This window comes from Carcharhinus amblyrhynchos, chromosome 7 (assembly GCF_965287045.1).
Source record: "Carcharhinus amblyrhynchos chromosome 7, sCarAmb.v2.hapA, whole genome shotgun sequence".
In the NCBI taxonomy this organism is placed as follows: domain Eukaryota; kingdom Metazoa; phylum Chordata; class Chondrichthyes; order Carcharhiniformes; family Carcharhinidae; genus Carcharhinus; species Carcharhinus amblyrhynchos.
This window is the reverse complement of record NC_137330.1, coordinates 30,517,203-30,539,339: the sequence shown is the minus strand read 5'-3', so window position 1 is coordinate 30,539,339 and position 22,137 is coordinate 30,517,203. Positions and strand designations below refer to the sequence as shown.

General features: G+C 42.2%; 1 protein-coding gene across 1 annotated transcript in view; it reads right to left on the bottom strand.

The window, feature by feature from the left end:
* The window catches only part of tpo (thyroid peroxidase), an 80,723-nt gene extending 65,225 nt beyond the window's left edge, over positions 1-15,498 (bottom strand). The window contains exons 1-2 of the mRNA XM_080193176.1: positions 15,485-15,498; positions 15,232-15,374 (exon numbers count right to left, since the gene is read on the bottom strand). Of these exons, the coding sequence (XP_080049302.1) occupies positions 15,232-15,374; positions 15,485-15,498 (157 nt within the window). The remainder of the gene's footprint in view (positions 1-15,231; positions 15,375-15,484) is intronic.
* Positions 15,499-22,137: the final 6,639 nt, after the last annotated feature.

Sequence of the window (22,137 nt, the reverse complement as noted above, 5' to 3'; positions counted from 1 at the left end):
TGTGAGGCAGCAGTGCTAACCATTGTGCCATGTCTTCAATTTACAGTCTAAAAGGATCAATTGAATGCCCACTGCAAGATATAATGTAACCTTCTATATTTCTGTATTTCTGGGGGAAAGGGAGGAAATCCCACCTCTGACAACTGCTGGACAATCAAATAATCAACAGTTCCTTGCCCCTGGAGCACCACGAGGAACGGTGACCATTGCTGAAGGAGTTGGCCTTAAAAGTACGTCCCGGGTCTTGCCAGGGCTGGGCCTGGTGCCCAAGTGAGGGGTGTGATGGGTGGTGATTGGGGGTGGGGCAAGACAGCGTCCAAGATCATCTGCATGGTGGGGGTGAGATGGATTGGGTGGGGGGGTGGTGGAGGAGGAGAAGAGAATTATCCATGAGGAGGTTTCTGATGTGCACAGAGGGCCCAATCAGGAGGCATCACCTCCATTGCACAGTCAACAGTCTGCAGGGTGAGCTTGGTGGCTGCCTCCTCATTGTGGGTAAAATCTCAGCACCAGCGGAAAGAGGCCCCTAAATGGCTACTTGAGGGCCTCAATGTCCCATCAATGAACATCATGTTAGTGATAAGGAATCTAATTTGATTCATTATGACTTTATTTATATATTAAATTAGCAATACATTAATGAATGGTTGAGATTGTCAGGAAAGGACTTGCCCAGCAATGTATTTTGACCTGGTTGCTAGATAGCATGGATTCCAAAATAGCAAGTACACCAATTAAAAATCAACAACTGAGAAAAGATGTTTTAACATTCATGCACTGGGAAAATATTAATATGATACAATATTTATGTATCCCATGGCAAACAAATTAGATATTTATACGACTTGCAGAACCAATCAAACATAACGACTTCTCATTTTACATCAGGTAAATTATAATAGAAAAAATGCTTATCGATAGATATCAATGTAAAAAAAAGAAAAATCAATATTCAATGATGCACTATTAAGAGATTTCATTTAATTGCCTTGGACTTAATATTCCATCAAAAATAAATTGCTACAGTTAGGTTGCATTTCTCATTGCCAATTATTTCTTCACTTTCCTTCTCTTCTAGAGGCACTGGAATAGAAATTGGTTTTTGGATGATTTTTCGGTGTCCCAGGTGGCATATAGTTCCTTGCGTTTGCTACAGAGGAGATTAACACCATAAGGACACTTCAGCAAGTTAGGGCTGAGTGAAAAAGGTTGCACTGTTCAAGCTTTGCTGGATCTTTGGCAACTGAGCCTGCATTTTGTCCTTATCTTTCTGTGCGAACAGGAAGAGCAGGAGCGCTGCTCCTTGGCTGCACAGCACTGCAGAAGACCACTGCTGTTTCGAGATTGCCCTCTTTGTGTTCTCACTAATGCCCTCTAAGCCCCCACCCTTTGCTTCCTCAGGAGTAAAACACAAGCTGCAGTTGAATTTCCTGGAATTTAGAAAGTCTAAGAGGTGATTTGGCCAAGGTTTAAGATATTAAGGGAAACTGACAGGCTTTTTAGAGATAAATTTCCATGATTGGAAAATCCAGGGCTAGAGAACATAGCCCAAAGATTAGAGCCAAATTTTCAGGAGTCAAATTACATGTAAAAGTGAGAAAAGTTGTATCTCTGCCATAAACGTCAGTTGGTGCAAAATCAATTGTTAATTTTAATTCTTAAGGTTAATAAGATTTTTGTCAACCTGGTGGAATTGAAGGATTATGAGACAATGAGGAAGGTATCATGTCGGCCATGCTCTTATCGAATGATGGAACATGAGGAGCCAAATGGCCTACTCCTGTTCCAGTGTTCCTCTGATTTACCTGAGGGCTGCTGCTAATGAGGCAGGCAACCCAAATTGGATGCTGTGATTGGAGAAGCTGGCTTTAGAGGCACAACTAGAGGGGGCAACTGACCTCCACCATTAAAGTGAGGCCCAAAGACAACCTCATGTGAGTTTTGGTCCTGCTGCTTCTGGCATTTGCTAGCAGCACCTTCATTAATGGGCTCATTCACATTTCTACCCCACAGTCTCACACTGAGGCACATTGATTATTGCTGGGTTACCTTCCAGCACTTTGCCTTATTAACCACAGCTCATTTATTAAACTCTATATAAATGTTGAAAGTTCATTTTAACATGGTTATCATAATCCTCTCTTTATCTGCTGTCCATAGATGTGCATGCCAGCAGGGAGGTCACTATAGGGCAACCAAGAGCAAGAAATGTGGCTGATGCTTCCCTTCCTAACTCAGAGGTGCCATGCTCTATTGTAACACCAGGATTTCCACCCCAGCCAAGTTCAGTTAACTCAAAGTAACTTGTGACCTTTTTTGGTTGATATGGTTTAGTCAATGAGCAGGAGAACTTATTCATATTTACTTGACTTCGGATTTTCTCAAATAATGCAGACATTTATTTCTGTCAGATGAAAATACTCCTTAAATTTCTATGCTTAGTGATCCCACAAACATAGTTAAGAACATTCCCTGAAAAGTAACTTTGGATATAATTTCCAGTACGTAGATGCTCACTATAATTTCCAAAATAAGTTTTGTTTTAATGCAAATAGCACTTGCACACTAATAATAAATTGAAAACTTACCTGTCACAATCACTTCACTTTCCTTATTAAAAGGGAACAGTATACCTACACAGAGGGTCGTGACTACAATCCCGAGAATGGTCATTAATTTCATTTCGAAGGATGAGGTCAAACCTAGTCATGTGGAGAAAAACAAAGTAACACAGGCTGCAAACATTTCAAATGAGTTATCTAATTAGACGAATAAGTTAAGGGCAGCCCAAAGACCTCTATTAACACAGGAGCAGGTCCATGAGTGCAGCTCTGGTAATTGTCTTCTATGTTGATCAATAAAGTTACTGGGGACTCGAGCAGAGCAGTGGGTTGGGAGACATCAGCAGGAGCCATTTTGCAGGCTCCATGCTGGACACTATGGTCTCTACGAGTCTCTGAGACTAAGATTTCCAGCATAACCAACGGTGCGGAGCAGATTACAATATGGAAATTGGCATCTGCATCCGATTAGCAGGCGTGGGACTGAAGTCTATGGGCCTGCTAGTGTCCCCCCACCCCCAGGAGTGGTTCACTCCAGTGGGATTTACTCCTGTTCCCCACTAACAGGGAATAGGTGATCCAACTCCGCTGGAGGGAAGAGAGTCATTGAGGATCCCCCAGGAGGTCAGGGGTAAGAGGGCTGCCCCTGGACAGCACCAGCCTGGCACTCTGGCACTGTCCAAGGGGTAAACTAGCACTGTCAGTTCAGGGTTTAGACGTTACTTTGCTGGGAAGCAAAAGGAAAACAAGTCATTGAGAGATGAGGATATCTTGGGACTGGTTCCTGAAGAGTGAAATATCCATTTGAAGGACAATATAATGTGAGGCAATGGCATTGGGGTTTTCGGTTGTGTTAGAAGTTAATAAGAAATATGTTGTTAATAGTTTGTTTTTATTTAGTCACCTGCTAGATACTATTTAGTGAATGTTGCTTTTAGTTTGCTTTTTACAGTAAAAGCCTTAAGATTTAAAATCTTGTTGTGCAATTACTTTAAGTCCAAATTGGGTGGCGGGCCAGAGGGGGGCGCTGTGGTCACCTGGTATAAAATCCATAAGCTGAAATCCAATACACAGGAATTTTAAACAATGAATTAAATGAATTAGTTTGCATAATTACTTCTACGTTCATTGAAAATATAAATCATATCCCTCAACACTCAAGAAGAATAGAAAAGCGTTCTGATACAGATGCCAATAACAGTTTCAGCAAATATGGCAGTCAATTTACACAAAGTAAATTTGCATAAACTATAAATTAAGCGGAGTTTGCTCTTTATTTGAGTTTCAAGGATTACTGCTTAAACATTTTTAAAAATTCTCTGGAATGATCTTCTGGAGGCTATCTTATTCTTTCAGAAAGCATGGATTGTACAAACATTCTATAACATATTAAAGCACTGTTAAAATCCAATACTCCGGTAAGGCTATTTATTCTGTTAATATCATAAATTATCCCCTTCAAATAATTGATACCTGTTCATGAATTATTTGTGTCACTTGAAATTGTAGTTTAAAATATACATGTGAGAGAGTTTCTGCTTTGGACATAATCATGGTTTCAAATTGCGCTTAAAATTGTGTTGCCTTTTGAATTGTTTTCGTTTATTTCTATGTCAACAAACGGAAAAGCTTCTATAATCATCACAATGGGTCAGTGCTTATGAACATAATTTTTAAAAAATGTTTCAAATTGATAATATTCCTTGATACATTTAAGAGAAGCAATCTGCTGCAGTTTTCGGGATACAGTTGAAAATGGACTTATTGCAAAAAATAATCAGAACATACATTTCTGTGGGTTAGTTGATTTTAAATAACTGAAAATGACTTTAAAAAGCTACAAAGAAACAGTTGCTAGTTAGGTGGTGTGTGCCAATCAGTTTTACTAAATTTAAATATGAATTTATTTAATATATATTAAATTTCTACAGGCATATATATTTATATCTATAAGCTTATACATTTACAAGCTTATGGAATAAACCTATTAGTCTCACTGCACCTCAAAAATGTTTTAATTTTAAGACTCACATCAAAGGCCCACAAACAGCTGTGATTAAAAGTGATCACAATTGTGATTAAATTGGTCAAGAGCAGGATGGTTTCTAGCACAACAATTTTTAAACCAGTGCAAAAGATCACAGACATTGGGCCCGATTCCCCCATCCTGACACACATGTTTTCCGGCACGTCAAGTTGGGAGATGTGCTTCTCGGCCATTTCACAGGATTTGCGCATGCATTCCTGACACATGCGCGTCTCCCACAGCTGAGAGCAGGCGCAGTAGGGATTGCTCTGGAAACCAATGGGAAGAGATTTAAGTCTGTTTTTAATCTTACCTAAATGTCATTAACGGGCCCGGGACTGAATTCTCCAGGTGCGATAGCATCTCCCACCCCGCCAGAAGTACTTCACTCAAGTGGGGTTCAGAGTAGCTCCTCACTTGCAGGGAACAAGCGAGAGACCCCACTGGAGTGAAGGGAGGGCAATTGGGGCCCCCCAGAGAGGTCAGGCATTGGAAAATGATACCCCCTGGGCATGGGCACTCTGGCTGTTCAAGACTGTGCCCCTGGTACAACAGAAAGAAATCCCACAACACCAGTTTAAAGTCCAAACAGGTTTATTTGCAGCAAAAGCCGCAAGCTTTCGGGACAGCCTGTCAACTCCCAGTCACCTGACAAAGGGACAGGCTGTCCCGAAAGCTTGCGGCTTTTGCGACAAATAAACCTGTTTGGACTTTAAACTGGTGTTGTGGGATTTCTTTCTGTTTTACTCCAGTCCAACGCCTGCATCTCCACATCATAACCCCTGGCACAACCCAAGGGGCAAAGTGTCCATGCCCGGGGACACATTGGCACTGTCCATTAGGCATCAGGCAATGCCAAGGAATGGGCAAGAGGGTGAGGCCAAGGGGACAGGACCTATTCTGGGTGGGGCCAATGGGAAATCAGTAGGGGTGGGGGGGGGATCCCACTACCACTGTGCAGCTAGGATTGGTCAAGGCTGGAGGGAGGTCACATGGGGTGTTCGGGGGGGGGGGGGGGGAGCTGGGGGGGGAGGGGGTGTTCTGCTGGGAGGGTGAGGGTCTGCCTACCAGTGGGGTGCAGTCTGCCTTCCAGGGAGGGGCTGGGAGGTGGTGGCCATCACTGCTGGGGGTGAGGGGTGGAACTGGAGATTGCAGTGCTTTCAGATTGGGGGGGGGGGGCGGTATACAAAGAACAAAGAACAAAGAACAACCCAGCACGGGAAACAGGCCCTTCGGCCCAACGAGCCCGCGCCGCCGCATCGCCCTACACCTATTCTACCCTGCATGTCTACGAATGGGACCCTACTCAGTCAGATTCAGGGAAGAAATAGTGTCAATTTGGTGGAAACCAATTAGCCTAAGAGCACATCTTTGGGGTGTGGGAGGAAACCGGAGCGCCCGGAGGAAACCCACGCAACCACAGGGAGAATGCGCAAACTCCCACAGACACAGGCCCAAATCCATGTATCTGCACAGCTAGCAGTGCTAGTCACTGAGCTGTTGTGGAGCCCGTCTATCGGTCCAGGATCAAGCACACACACCGACATGAAGTACTAGGCCACTCCTGGACTTCCAAGAGCAGCCCACGCACAACCCGCCGTGTGCATGCCCCTCGCTTGACACGAGGTGGACCTCCACCTGTGGAATAAAGACAAAACATATTAATCATACAGCCTGCCCTTCCGGTGTCTCCCGAGGTTGGGGTATGTTGGGGCTGGCCTAGGGATACTTGTATGGGTTGTGATCGAGCTGGCAGGCAAACTGCAGTCTGACAGATTGGGGCCACTGCGCATGCGCAGAGTTCTGGAACTGTCCGACTCTGACATGAATAGGCCCCACCCCCCCGAGCTTTTAATGATATTCACGATTGGGACCTCTGCATTGCACAGAGTGAGAGATTCAAAACTGAAGTGCCACTGAAAAAACAATCTTAAATTACACCATTTGCCTCGCCAATTCCACACTTAGAATTTATTTGGGGGAATCGGACCCATGGTTTCTGCTGGAAGTAATTTAGCATTAAAATCCCTTGTATTGTTTGCACTGATTTGGCTGAATTGAAGAAACAGGTATAACTAATGGAAACTCCTGTCTGCCTTGGAATTCCCCCTTTTTCCATTTATTCATGGGCCGTGAGTTAGGAATCCTTAGTCAGCTTTTCTGCAGTGGTTTGATACAATTGAATGGCTTGCAAGAGCATGTCAGAGGATAGTTAAGACTGCTGCTGGTCATTTCTGGGATCTGAGCTACGCTGGCTAGGCCAGCATTTATGGGCCATCCCTAATTGCCCTTGAGAAGGTGGTGGTGAGCTGCCTTCTTGGACTATTGAGGTCCATGTGCTGTAGAAATACCCAGCATGCTGTTAGGGAGGATGTTTCAGGATTTTGCCCAGTGACAGTAAAGGAAAAACTGGTGTTGGAGTCACATGCAGGCCTTCCCTAAAGGATGTTAGTAAATAATTATTGAGATCACTGCTTTTCCAAAACTGATTGCAAGTACTTTCAAATGGCTGGCTACAAAGCAGTATGAAGGGAGAGCTGATGGTCTCACTTGTCCCATCCACTGAAAATTTTGCATATAAAAACGCGAACTTAAAAGGGAAAAGACATCCACAACCTTGAGTGAATGCAGTTCACTTAAGATTTCAATACCAGCACAAACACAGGCTGAATTTTACACTTTCTCATGGCAGGTTTGGAGGTGGGGTGGGTGGCATGAAAAATCCAGCAGGTGGACTTCCCACTATCTATCCCTCCCATCCCCAGCCTGTTCAAAATTTCATAGGGCTTGAGGAAGATGTTGGGCATGCCACTCACCCTTGAGTCTAAAAATCCCAAAGTGGCAATGGTCACTTAAGGGCCTCAACCTGCTTCACCAGTATTTTACCAGTGGCGAGGGGAGCCTATGCCATATAACATTAGCTGCGACACTGGGGTTGGGCAAGTGGGGGAAACCTTCTTAACAGGCTTCCTGGGCCCATCAGAGACAGTCCTCCATTCAAAGTCATTCTTTACCCATGTCTCCAGCTTTTTGAACTCAGCCCTGCGATCCCCTCACCAAGATCCTCTCACCACGAATATAAGTGAGATTGCTTGTAATTCCATCAGTGGCCACTGCTCGTTGTTGGTGCTGCTGAGACTACAGAGTTGTCAGTCATCTGATTAGCTGGGAGATACTCAGGTGGACATTCTGACCAAGATATCAGTGGAAATCATTCCTCAAAATAATGAATGCTGCTCCCAACACTAAATTGTTGCAAGGCAGCTGTCAAGGTTGTGGGCTGGACTCCCCCAACTTTTTAACTGGGGTCAGTGGGGACCAGAGTGCCCTCTGAAGTCCAGCCCAATGCTTTTATTTACTGAATGTATAATATGAACTAGAATAATTTTCCTTGGCCTTGAGAAACATTAAGTTGAATTTAACTTGCTTAATGGCAATCAAAACAGTAATTAAAATTTGGATTCAGTGATGGCATGGTAGCACAGTGGTTAGCACTGCTGCTTCACAGCTCCACGGACCTGGGATTGATTCCCAGCTTGGGTCACTGCCTGAGTGGAGTTTGCACATTCTCGTCGTGTCTGCATGGGTTTCCTCTGGGTGCTCCAGTTTCCACCCACAGTCCAAAGATGCGTTAGATTGATTGACCATGCTAAAATTGCCGCTTAGTGTCCTGAGATGCTTAGGTTAGAGGAATTAGTGGGTAAATATGTCAGGATATGGGGATAGGGCCTGGGTGGAATTGTGGTCGATGCAGACTTAATGGGCCAAATGGCCTCTTTCTGCACTGTGGGATATCTATAATCCATGATCTATGACAGCATGCAAATTTGTTGCTAATTTATTTGAATTCTATCCCCAGTATTTTAACAAATACATTAGCTCCTTAATTTTAATTCTGTTAACACCTCTGTTAAAACTATAGGCAAAAGAATTTTATATGAATACTTTATTGTATAATGTAATTTGAAATTTAATGCTTGAACTTATTTTTTTGGGCACAAAAAGACAGTACCAATCCATTCCCAAACATGAAATATTCTTTATAGCGTTAACTACTCTCAGCTGAAATGTTATTGAGGTGGAATGAGTTAGAAAAACAATGGCACGGTTAATGGAGTTTGCTGTTAGCATTGTGTAGATCACCTAGCAACTTGCTTCTCAGTCTTTTGGCTAAGATGAAGCATAGGATCAAACACAAGAGCAAATGTAATAACTGTTCCTGTCAGCTTGGATCTACTATGTTTCTTTTGTGGGGACCATGAATTCAATTCAATTTGAATTGTTTTTTGGATCAAGTAAGGAAATGGAATAAGGGTTTACCCCATCCACTCTAAGCATTGGTTTTGTAACTTAAGAAAATGAAAGAAAACCCATGGGGATGAAAAGCTTCGCTGTGAATTGTGAACTTCCACAAATTACTGGATGATGTGTTCCACTATTAGCCACGCAAAAGTAACAGCTCCTCCTCAAGTTTTCAAGAAATTGCTGCATTTGTGCTTTAAGTTCACCACAGAAATTTAAGTCTAGTAGTGAACAGTGTATATACCCTCTAAATGATGAGATTCATATTTTATTCCATCTCTTTGGCCCGGAAAGGGAACAATTGAAATGATGGAATCTCATTCTAATAGGCAATAAGTTGGGAATGGTGATTATAAAATTAATTCTTGTTTAATTTCATTCTTGTTCTTTTTCCCTCTCTTAATCAAATATTTCTTTTCCTCTCTTTACATCTTTCATTGTACCTGATTTCAGTCTAATTCCACTCCCCCTCCACTTCCTTTCCCATTCCTTCCTTTCTTTCTCAATTGTTAAATCTCAGTGGTTAAGGAGATCAACTGTTGGTCCCATCTTTTGCCAAGGTCCCAGATGTCCTATTGCCCATGCAGATCTATCAGCACTCACTAACCCCAACTTACAGTGCGGATAAGTTTGGAGTTGGAGGGTGAGGGAAAAGTCTAATTAATGGAACATGCCGCAAGATTGCTGTGCTCCAGAAAATTTATTGTTGCCAATGGTTTGTACAGCAATTTACCTCCAGGACAAGCAGAAGTTATCTGATAAATAGAGCACTGTGTGAGTTAAAGTTCTTTCACCGTAACTCTGGTCTTTTCACAGATGACAAAAAACATCCATGCCCAAAGTTGCTGAGAAATCAATCGTCATATTCAGAAGTGAGTAATGGGGGTAATGAAATGGGAAGAAATATATAGAGAACATATTGACCCATTTTCTTTTTCACTACGTTGGTCAATTTGAGAAATCATTAGTGAAAAATAGATGTTTACTTTAAAAGATGTTCACATAACATTTAAAATGAGATGAGTTGATTGTATTTACAATTCCACCATCTTCATTACAATGTTGAGGGATAAAGCCATTTATCACATGAAAGTTTTGAAAATATCCCATAATTTTAAGTCGCAGATGTAGGAATTTAGTATCAAAAATATAAATGAGTTGCCAGATAATTTGAATTAAGAGTAGTTGGATTCAACTACATTTAAGTCCAAATAAAAGCTTTTAGTAAAAATAGCAAGCTTTTAATAACATCATAAACCATGTTGATATTATTAAACATTAGAAATAATACAATCTACCAGAGGCAAAATATGAACTTAGATTCCAAAATAATACTAACCAGATTGCAAATCAACGTCTCTCCTTTAAAACGTTTGGATTCCTTTGGCTTTTTCTGCAGCTGTGGCTCTCGCAAATTTAAGCCTGATATTCTTTGAGTTGCCCTTTCCTGTTGCCTAAATGTCTTGACTTTTTAAACACCCTTCATGCTTTGTTGCCCGAGCTTTTCAGAAAATGTTGTCAAAGTGTCATGAGTGCTCATATAGACCCTTCCAACCAAAGTCAGAGTCAGACTCCTTGCCCCAATTGACGTCAAGAAAGAGCAGTGTAGTCAAAATGACCAGCTTAAACATAATAATGGTTGAAAGTATTCTTTGTACTTAGTGTTTTTGTGTAGCTTTCTAACTTTTTAATTTGTCTGATTCAACTGGCTCGTCAAGAGGTATTTTTTCAATGTAGATCAACCTCTTTCCATGTTGTTTGAATATTGTGCTCATGATCCCCAACTCAGTCTGACCATTTATATCCAGGCTTGCTTCAAACTCCTGAAAATATATCACCTTTCCACCTCCACAGACAATTCATTCTGCTCCAGGGCTTTACAGGAGAGCAAGGAAACGTTACAAACTTGGAGTTCTGGGTCCCTTCACACCAATGCTATAGCCAAGAAAGCCCATCAATGCCGCTACCTTCTCAAGAAACGAAGGAAATTTGGCATGTCCACTATGACTCTCACCAATTTTTACAGATGCACCATAGAAGGCATTTGTTCTGGTTGTATCACAACTTGGTATGGCTCCTGGTCTACCCAAGACCGCAAGTAACTACAAAGTGTTGTGAATGTAGCCCAGTCCATCACGCAAACCAGTTTCCCATCCATTGACCCCCATCTATACTTTCCACTGCCTCAGAAAAACAGCCAGAGTAAAAAAGGACTTCAAGCAACCCGGAAGTATGTTCTTTCACCTTTTGCTGTAGGGAAAAAGATACAAGAGTCTAAAAACATGTATAGACTTAAGAGCAGCTTCTTCCATACATTAAACTGATTTTTCTCTTCACCCTACCTGTAATTGCAACACTATATGCTGCACCATCTCCTTTCCTTCGCCCCTGTGTTCTCTATGAACGGTACATTTTGACTGTATAGCATGCAAGAAACAATGCTTATCACTGTATCCCAATACATGTGACAATAATAAATCAAATCAAATCCTTTAAATTCTGTGCTCAAATCCCACCCTTTTCAACTCTCATTCTAGATTTGATGAGGAGTTTCTAGGATTCAAAACTGAAGCCAGGGACTTGACTATCTTTCTTTACATGATAGTTATTTGATAGGCATCTCTCAAATTATAAATCAATGCAGTGATTGTCACAATGTATTTCAACATAGAACATATGAAGTGTTAATATGCAGAGCCATGTAAAGAAACAGGTAATGTCTTACTGCAGATAACGAGAATTAAAAAGAAAAACAATGAAGAACTTGCATTTAAATCGCACCTTTCATAATCTCAGGTCCATCTGTTATCTTCAATAGTGGGTGAGTGATTGTAGGCACTTTTTCAATTAACACTCAAAACACTCAGTTGCTTAATTTGAGTTGCATAACTTGGTTTGGAAGATTTGGCAAGTTTTCATGGGAAACACTCCACGTTCCTACCCCTACAATGAGACTTAGCCCTCAGTTGCGAGAATTCCAACGTAAGTCTTTATTTACTGTCTAGTAAAGTGTACAAGTTAGGAATTGTTTCCATGCTTAGGTTAATACACATTTCTGCTCTCATTAATCCTAAATTAATAGATATGCTCAACTTTCATTCCCTCACCCTGCAGTATAAATAGCTCCCACTTTTATGCCTTTTAGCTTTGACAAAGGGTCATCTGGACTCAAAATATCAGCTCTTTTCTCTCCTTACAGATGCTGCCAGCCTTACTGAGATTTTCCAGCACTTTCTCTTTTGGTTTCAGATGCTAGCACCTGCAGTCATTTGTTTTTAACCCTATATTAACCCTCTCTGTGCCAGACCCTTATACTACAGCAGTCAGTTTGTACAAGCCCCACAAGACCAATGCAGTAATAAACAGATCATCTGTTTCAGTGGTGTTTGGTGAGTGTTGAATATTGTCCGAGGCACCAGGGAAAGCTCTCCTGCTCCTCTTAGAATAGCATCACAGGATTGCTCATCGTCTCCCCAAAAGGACAGATGGGGCCTCTGTTTAACATCAAGTTTCCACTGGGAACACAATTGGGTAAATGAGCCAGAACATATGGTGGAATCTATGCTGGTTTTAGTGAGATAAAGTTATCCTCCAATTGACGTTCAAACTCATCAGCATAAGCCCAAATGTAACATTGCCCTTGAATTAGCACAGCTGAGCAGCCATGGTCGAACATAATTGGTTTGTGACTGGAATGTGCTGATACGGCCAAATGGGGTTAGCATGAGCTGATATAAAAGATAATGAAGTTAAAAGTTCCTGTCAGAGTGAGGATGAAGATCACAAGTAAGACACTTTTCTCTTTCCCTCTGCAAACTTTTTCCAACTTTTATATTTTAAACATTTGCTGGAGAAAGAAATGAGACATTTGCAGCAACAGTCCCTATAGTTAGAATTATTGCTATTCACTGGAGTAAATTAGTTAGAACGGAACATTTGACTGCTGGCTGGTAAGGACACATAAATAGACTGAAGTTAAACTAGTTTAAAGTTGATTAGTTCAAGCATTTGTGGCAGCGAAGTAATGGGTTTGTAGACTGATTTACTGTTTAGTCAGGTGATGATAGCTGGATTCACATGATTGTGGGACCTGTCCAAGTCTGTTTCTCTTCCCTAACCAAATAAACTAGATCAACAAACTGTGGGACAAATTAAAAATGCAGTTCCTTAAAGGGATACTGCATCAAAGTGAAAAGAATCGCAAAAGAAACTTGAAGCTTCAAAACAAAATGTCCATGCGTGCGGGCACAATGAGATAACATTTCTGAACAGGCCTAATCAGTGGAATATCTCCTCTTCAGCCTGGCAGCGTGCCCAGTTTTGTATTTGGGAATGCCTCCAGTGAAGGGATTTTTGACCCAGCATTAAGCATCACAGATACTATTTTGCAAAGTGGTTATGGCCACAACTAAGTTATGCTTAAAATCTAACCATCTCCTATTTCAGCTCATTCTTCTCAGATTCCACACTTGCATGTGCCTGTGGAAGTTGTGAAGAACTTCAGGCTCTCATCTGGTAGTCTAAGCTGTGTTCAAGTCTCAGAACTGGAAATTGATAAAAATAGGACCATATCAAAGAAAGACACTTGATTCTAGTCTCAATACTTAACTTATTAATCTTTGTGAAAATATTCTGAAAATGTTATGCTCAATTTTCCAGAAATCTCTGATGAAGGGTCATTGATCTGAAATGTTAACTTTGTTTCTCACCCACAGATCTGTGCAATATTTACAACATTTTCTGTTTTTAATATGCATTTCCATCAATCGCAGTACTTAAGTTATTTTATAAAACATTTATGTCCCCTGTGGGATGGAAACTGTTTTTTATTCCTTTATAGGTTCACAATCTGAGTTCTGCCGAAAATGTGTGTTCCACTGCTAGGAGATACAAGGCCTACCTGCTATTGGCCCTCAGGCCTTTTAACATTTTTCACAGCAGTGGTAGTGCCTGCTGCCTCTTCACAGGCAGTTCACGCATTTGACATTGCTATTAGGTTGCTTCTCTTGTTGAATGTGACCAAAGAACAAAGAAAATTACAGCACAGGAATGGCCCTTCAGCCCTCCAAGCCTGCACTGACCATGCTGCCCGACTGAACTAAAGCCCCCTACCCTTCCGAGGACCATAACCCTCTATTCCTTTCCTATTCATATATTTGTCAAGACGCCCCTTAAAAATCATTACTGTATCCGCTTCCACTACCTCCTCTTGCCAGCGAGTTCTAGACACCTCCACCCTTTGTGTAAAAAACTTGCCTCGTACATCTCCTCTAAACTTTGCCCTTCGCACCTTAAACCTTTGCCCCCTAGTAATTGACTCTGCCACCGTTAATTTCTGGGAAAAGGTTACAACAAAAGTATGCTGGCCTAGCGATCAGGACACTGTAAAATGATGCTTGCCCTAGGTCTGTTGCAATTGTTTTTAAAATGGCCAGGCAGGTCGCTGGCAAAGACTCAGAGACTGAGTTGCTGTGACTCAGCAGCACCCCTTAAACAGCCTTTTAAAATGGGGAAGAGAGGATGGTCAGGAGTGAGAAAGAACCTGCAGTTTATCAGGAAGCAAGGTGGTTGTTGTCACTGGAGAGTGTGATCAGCTCCAGAGGGAATGTGCTTGGATTGGGAATGAAAGTGATCAGTAAAGAAGGAAGGAGTGAGGGAAATGAAGTCATGCTGTAGGGAGGGCTGTCAGATCAGGAGGAAGAAAAGGAAGTTGGTCCAGTTGGGAGGGAAGAGAGGAGGATGTTCCGTCAGGTTTGGAAGGCGGATGGTGATCAGTGAGGGTAGTTAGTGATCAGGAAAACCTGGTCGATAGTTAAGTGATGCAGAGGTTGTGACCTGGTGCAGCTTTTACTGTGTCTAGCACTTGAACATTGCTGCTTCCTTTAAAGTTAGCATTTCCCCCAGATCCTCCTGCGCTTCTGGGATTTATGGCCAATACTACAGCAAAAAGTCTGACAACACCAGGTTTTAGTCCAACCTATTTATTTGATAATATTCTCACTAGCTTTCGAGGGGACAGCCTCTTCGTCAGGTGAATGGAGAGTTCTGGCCTCAGACAGAGCATATAAAGCACAGACAGTTTAGAGATTACTGATTAAAATGTGAATCCTTACACCTAACCTGCTGTTCAGCAGGTTAGGTGTAAGGATTCGCATTTTAATCAGTAATCTCTAAACTGTCTGTGCTTTATATGCTCTGTCTGAGGCCAGAACTCTCCATTCACCTGACGAAGAGGCTGTCCCCTCGAAAGCTAGTGAGAATATTATCAAATAAATAGGTTGGACTAAAACCTGGTGTTGTCAGACTTTTTACTGTGTTTACGCCAGTCCAACGCCGGCATACCCACATCATCAATACTACAGCTCCAGATTTGCTCAAATTTCACTTCTTCCATGATAGTGAGGGTTTTCATCCCTGAAACATTGCATCCTATTTTTGACTGCATGCCAGTGTAAACTTCATTGTAAAATACTGCTGATGCGAATCTGAAACAAAAACAGAAATGCTGGAAAATCTCATTGGATTTGACTTCTAAATCTTACTTTCATTTGGTTTCATCCGCCACTTTCCTCAGTTTCCCTTCAACACTCTGTACCTTCGTTCTGCCATTTTACACATTCCAATCTCTTAATGGACACTATTAGCACCATTCTCAGCCTTTACAACCACCATTTACATTTTCTTCGTCCATGACATCTCGGGCAAATACGGAAACCACACCCCCTTCCCCCTCTCCCCTCTGCTCCCTGGCTCCACACTTACAGTATAAATCCCATCCTATTTTCTTTGTCTTTAGTTCTGACAAAGGATCATCACTCTATTAGCCCTCCATAGATACTCTCAGATCCCTGCTGAGATTTTCCAGCATTTTCTGTTTTTGTTGTAAATTTACCTTCTGCTGTCCTCAAATTCCACATGCTTAGGAATCCCTGCCAAATAAAATTGCTTTGCAATAACAATTTTTTTTTTTGCATCATATTCTTTCCATGGAATGAGTATAAAGGACAGCAGCAAATGAGTTGGGCCTCAGTACTAATCTTTCTTTCAAGTGGAAGCTAGTTGTTTCTAAATAAATCATATTGCAAAGAGGGATTTCAAAGTACTGACCATCACCTCTAACACTGTAAAATATCGAGATTGCTGAATGGAGCAGAGACAAAAGGAAAGCTCAGTTTTATTATCTGGATGAGAAGGAGCTAAAGGCTAGCATATGAAATCCTAAAATAATTTTGTCTATCTTCCCATGAGGCGAATGAGGTGGATTTTTCTATTTGTGTGATTGGGTGTTATATTTTTGTATTACATGTAACAATGACACAATGTTCCATTTTCAGGAGATGTTGGTCGCTTTGTGCTCTAAGATCCTTCCCAGCCACAGGAGCCATTGTGTGAGCGGACCTGCTAATACGTTCCATGGATCTTATGAAATACCTGGTAATGGCTGAATGAGTCTCTATGGGAACTTAGTCTCAGCTGGGCTGCTGCACGAAATGCCAATGATTAGTTGTGATGACTGGAAATGGGAAAAAGATTCTTTAATACAAATACACAATGTTCCAGTGTCTATTGGTACTGACCATCAAGTGCACTGAAAGTGTAATAGCATCGAGCCAGGAAGATGTTTCTGCTCCCTTCTTTTAACTGCTCAGAACACCTGCGCTTAGAAAGATAATATATCCTTCATCAGAGAAAGTTATTTTGATCAGAGTTGTAATTACTTTTACAGAGAATGTTAAAACAAAAAAGTGCAATGGTGGAATATTACAGATTTTGGACTTGAGTCTGATGTTGAGTATTCAAGTTAGCCTCTTTCGACATGCTATTGGGAGAATCAGGCTGGGTACTGACTGCTGATTCTTTCCAATGGGCAGTGTACGCGAACATTGAGTGAGATCTGGGCTTATAAAATTTCAGCTCCAATTGTGTGAAAGTTTTATAGCTGTTTGCTTTGTTCAAAGAATAAGCAGAAAGCAAGCACGATTCAAGAGTTGCCTCCCCAATTTCCTGTTGAAGTAACCACACACAGTGCAGCTAGCACCAGCCTGAACTACAGCTCAAAATTTGGCCAGACAATATCCACTTTGGCAACAAACACCAGTTCTGCTAGCTAGGAGAGTGCATGAATACATCCCCTCTCCTAGCAGTTATATGTCTTAGAGGATATATTTTTCTTGAAATGCAATGCTATTATGAAAGGAATGAGGGGGCAAGAATTGGAACAACACCTAAATCCACTAGAAATCTTCCTATCACATCTTCTCCAGGGCATTGTGCTATGAAGATCATTGGTATTTCTTACGTACTACCCAGCCCTTGTTTACACTCATGTCAGAGTGGCAAAGAACAGCAGCAGTGTGGAATGTACTTTGCTGCTATCATTTCAAGAATGCATATTGAAGATTTAAATAACTGCTTTCCTAGGCTTTGTTATGTAATTAATGACAGATCAAAGCAGTGAGCGGAAGTCTCACCCTGTACTCAAAGGGCTCACTGAACCTTTAGGCTTAAGCGTTTAGAGTGTATACATAGCTGCATTTTCAATCTTCAAATGTTTAAACTGCTGACAGGAGTCCCATGGAACTTCTTACAGCTCTCTGATGTTCACGTAAGTCCCAGAGCTGCGGCCACTGATGAATGATCCTGTCAGGGGCAAATTTAGTGATCTGGACTGGGTGGTCCCAAGATGCGGTTCATTATTTGATCCACACTCTTGACTGGAGAAAGAAACACCTGCTCTTCCGCCTTAAAGAAATATCACAACTAAGAAGCCCTAATTTACGTAGACCTAGAAAAATTTAAAGTGACCAGTGTGAGATTGAGCCTGCTCTTACAACTTTCTAATCTAAAGTTAACACAAATTGTTGGCAAAAACATTGTCATTGCTGATGCACTATCCAGAGTGCAAGCCAGCAAATGAATGTAACAGATAGGGGAATCTGTAGCGGTACTAGATATCAGGAAGTATGTATTTGTATTTTCTTGCTTCACAAGAAAGCAATAGCATTAAAATTCCATTTTTCCCCATGAAATAGAGGTGTGTCATGCCCAGTAAAAGCATGTTATATTCAGAATTTTGACAGGGACTGAGCTCATATGAAAGCTTCTGGAATTGTCTTTCATTTGTTTAAAAGTGACACTGATGAACTGTTAAGACGATTGCTAAGAGGTCAGGTGAGCTTTGCTCCTTCAACATAGAGTGTCAAACTTCCAGGGAAGTCCAAATTAAACAACTTCTGCTAAGGGGTCGCCCTCTGGAATAGTCATCCCAAAATGAACGTTATTTGTGAAATTAACATCTGCCACTTGTTTGAAGTTTACGGAAAGCACAGAGCAAATGAATTCTGAAACTCAGGTTTTTCTGTTCAACAAAGGAAAGTTAAAGAGACCGATAATTTACAAGTTAGGTGTGAAAGATGACCACTTATCTCCTATTGTATATCTTTCAGTGTTAAGCCATTCTGGATGAACAATAGCCATTTACCATATGACTAAAGCTGGCTTCTTACACTGAAATCCTTTACTATCCTAAGTCCCACAAGAGACCTGAGCAGACTTCACAAGAATGCCAACAAAATAACATCTGGAGAGAAGGGCTGTACCATCTTTGCCTTTTGCGAAGCATCATTCATTAGCTGGACTCCAAATCAGACTCTGAAACCAGCTACAAATCATCAAGCAACCCAAAGACTGAACCAATTCCAGTTTCAAAGCTCACCTGAGAACCAACCTTCTAGATATTTGACTGCAAAAAAACCTTGCAACCTCTGTTAACCCTTCCCTTCAGCAAACCCTTACGTCAACTTTAAAATCATCAAATCCATTCAATAAACCGTACGTCAGCCTCATGAGAGATTGGAAATAGTGAATCAGAGACTGAAGTAACTGAATACTGTAGATGTATATTATCTTTATCGGTATACAATGGCTAGAATTCTCCAGCCTTTCACACCCCACCACTGCTGCTAGACAGGATGGAAAATTTAGTGCTCAGCCAGACCTCCAATCATTGTGTGTGTGTAAGAGACCAAGGCCGCAATTCTCCCATGTCGCTGCACTAATTTCTCAGCGCATCAGCCGATGCATGGGATTCACGTGAGCGTTCGTGCCCCGCTTGCTTTTCCCAGTGCCGGATTTCTGGAGGTGCCTGTTCCATGACAGAAATCATTGGGAAGTGCAAAGACCATTTATGTGGTCATTTTAATATAATTTAAATTTGAATAGCAGGACTGAGGTCTATGGGCCCACAACAATCTCCCATCCCTCCAGAGTATTTCACTCCAGCGGGGATTACAGTAGCTCCCCACTTTCCAGGAGCTGCCCCAACCCCACTGGAATGAAGGGGGGGCTTTACGGGCCCCCCTGAGAGCCTGGTGGTAGGGGGTGCCCCTGTGCATTGACACCTTGGCAGTCCCTGCCTGTGTCTCCTGGCAGTGGCCAAGGGGCAAAGTGTCAATGTCCATGAGGCATGGGGCAGTGCCAAGGAGATGTTGTAGATGGGGGCAGGGCCTGGGATTAAGGCCTGATGGGGCAGGCCTAAGGGGGGATCAATGGGAATTGGGGGGGGGGCGGTGGTTCCACTGGCACTCTGCATAGGGATCAGTGGGGGAACACAGGGAGACCAGTGATTGGCGCAGGCTGGGGGTTGGGGTCAGGGCTGGGCCTGGGAATGGTTGGGGGTCCAACAGGGTCAAACAATTGGGCTGTGTGGGGGTGGAAAGGTGGTGTTGCAGGGTCATCAAGCAGGTTAGCGATCGGGAGGCTGGCAGTGTGGGTCCACTGTACATGATAGATCAATGCATGTGCAGTAGCTTGCTCAGCACACTGATTTCAGCCTCCCCAGCGGGAATAGGTCCCATCCCCTGAAACTTAATGATATTGATGCTGGTGGCCTCTGCAGTGCACAGAGTGTGGGAGATTCTTCTCTGAACTCATACTAAAGAAAAAGGGATGAATTACCCCAGTTTTCATGCAAATTCAACACTTAGAATTTATTTGGAAGAATTCGCCATAAATGCGTGCTGCTGCTTTAATTTGGAGTAAGTTTTGGTGAATAAATAACCTGCTTTATTTTAACCTCATGAAAGCTTGCTGCTGAATTAATTAACTGGAATATAAGGATAGGAAAATATACATTTCTTTCCAAGCAAAGCCTACTGATTAGAGGCAGAAGAAGAGTAAATACTGCTGGGCCATGGCAGAAGTGGTTACTTTGCAGTAACTTTCTGAGAGGTTCATTACACTATACTCCACAGCAGAGGTGTCAAACACCCTTTATATGTTGAGTAAGAGCCCCTCAGCATGCTGGAAACATCTAGGCCTCAGGCAACCAGAGCGTGGCTGATAAGATCATGCCAAATCATGAGGCAGCTTGATCAGCAACAAGTGTAGGGTTGCACAGCACAAGAACACCATTAAGAGCGTTAAAAACACTTAGTTGAAGCTGAGGATCACAGAAGTTATTTGGTCACAGTGGGTATAAATTATTACACAATTTGTCATGGATATAAAACGAGCACAGCCGATGCTAATACCTGGGCATGAGTTCAAGCACCAGATCTGTACAGCAACATATTCAATTTCATTTATATAAAAGGATGGAGTTCGCATTGGTTTTTTGGCATCAATAGATCAATCTGAATATTCAAAAATTGCTTTTGTGCCTGTTTGAAGACCCTTCTGCAAAATGCATGAGAAACTACATGAAGCATGTGCAAATCAAGCTCTAACTTAATTAGTTTCCTTGTTTTACAATGGCCTGAACAGCAGTGTGTAAAGGGATCACGGAAGACAGCTGTAGCAAGGTTAAGGGAACTACCACTTGTCCTTCTGTGGAACATGGAAATGCAGAATCCTGTATTGCTGCTCCACCACATTGCTGCCAGGCAGTGCTGACCTAGACTCACCATCCTGCATCTCAATACCTTCATGTATTGGAGCTCATGATGTAAAACCAGTTTGTGCAGCTACCCGTGTGTGACAAGAATCCTTGGTTTGCATTTTGTCTTCTGTCAGCACATTTCCCATGTATCACATTGTTAACACTCTGAGTTCTGCTGGAAAAACTCAGTACCACACTCTGTCCACCCCATTCCCCAGTACTCTAACAAAGAACAAAGAAAATTACAGCGCAGGAGCAGGTTCTTTGGCCCTCCAAGTCTGCACCGACCATGCTGCCTGACTGAACTAAAACCCCCTACCCTTCTGGGGCCCATATCCCTCCATTCCCATCCTATTCATTTATTTGTCAAGACTCCCCTTAAAAGTTATTATCTGCAAAGTTAAAAGTCATATCTGCTTCCACTACCTCCCCTGGCAGTGAGTTCCAGGCACCCACAAACCTCTGGGTAAAAACTCTGTCACCACCCCCACCCCTGTGCCCCCAAAAAACAGTAAGAAGTCTCACAACACCAGGTTAAAGTCCAACAGGTCTATTTGGTAGCTTAAGCCACTAGCTTTCGGAGTCCTGTTCCTTCGTCAGGTAAGTGGGAGTTCTATTCACAAAAAGGGCATATAAAGACACAAGTTCAATTTACAAAACAATGGTTGGAATGCAAGTCTTTACAGGTAATCAAATCTTAAAAGTAGAAGCAATGTGAGTGGAGAGAGGGTTAAGCACAGGTTAAAGAGATGTGTATTGTCTCCAACTGGGACAATTAGTGAGATTTTGCAAGCCCAGCCAAATCATGGGGGTTACAGATAGTGGGACATGAATTCAAGATCCCGGTTGAGGCCGTCTTCATGTGTGCAGAACTTGGCTATCGGTTTCTGCTCAGCGACTCTGCGTTGTCACGTGTGGCGAAGGCCGCCCTGGAGAACACTTACCTGAAGATTAGACACCTAATGCCCTAGACCGCTGAAGTGTTCCCCAACAGGAAGTCTTCACTCTCCACACTTCTGATGTGGGTTTCCCGGCAACGTAGGATGCAGTCAATGGGAATTCCAGTTGACCGTAGTGGGACCAGAAGGTCATGCTGCCAACGAATAGCACACCACCTTCTGGCATGAGAAACACACTGCGAGGAGGCCAGAGAATTCACCCCACCTTTACCTTTGTCTCGTTTTCCTATGGTGCAGGTACGTTAGAAATTTATATTGAATCTTGAAGTACCTAGTATCAAGATGCAGAGAAGATTATTGGAGTCAATGCAGATTTCAGATCATGCTTGGCAAACCTAATGAGAGTTCTACGGGGGAGGGGATATATTTATAGATGGGGAAAATTCAGTGGATGCGAGATTTCAAGAAATG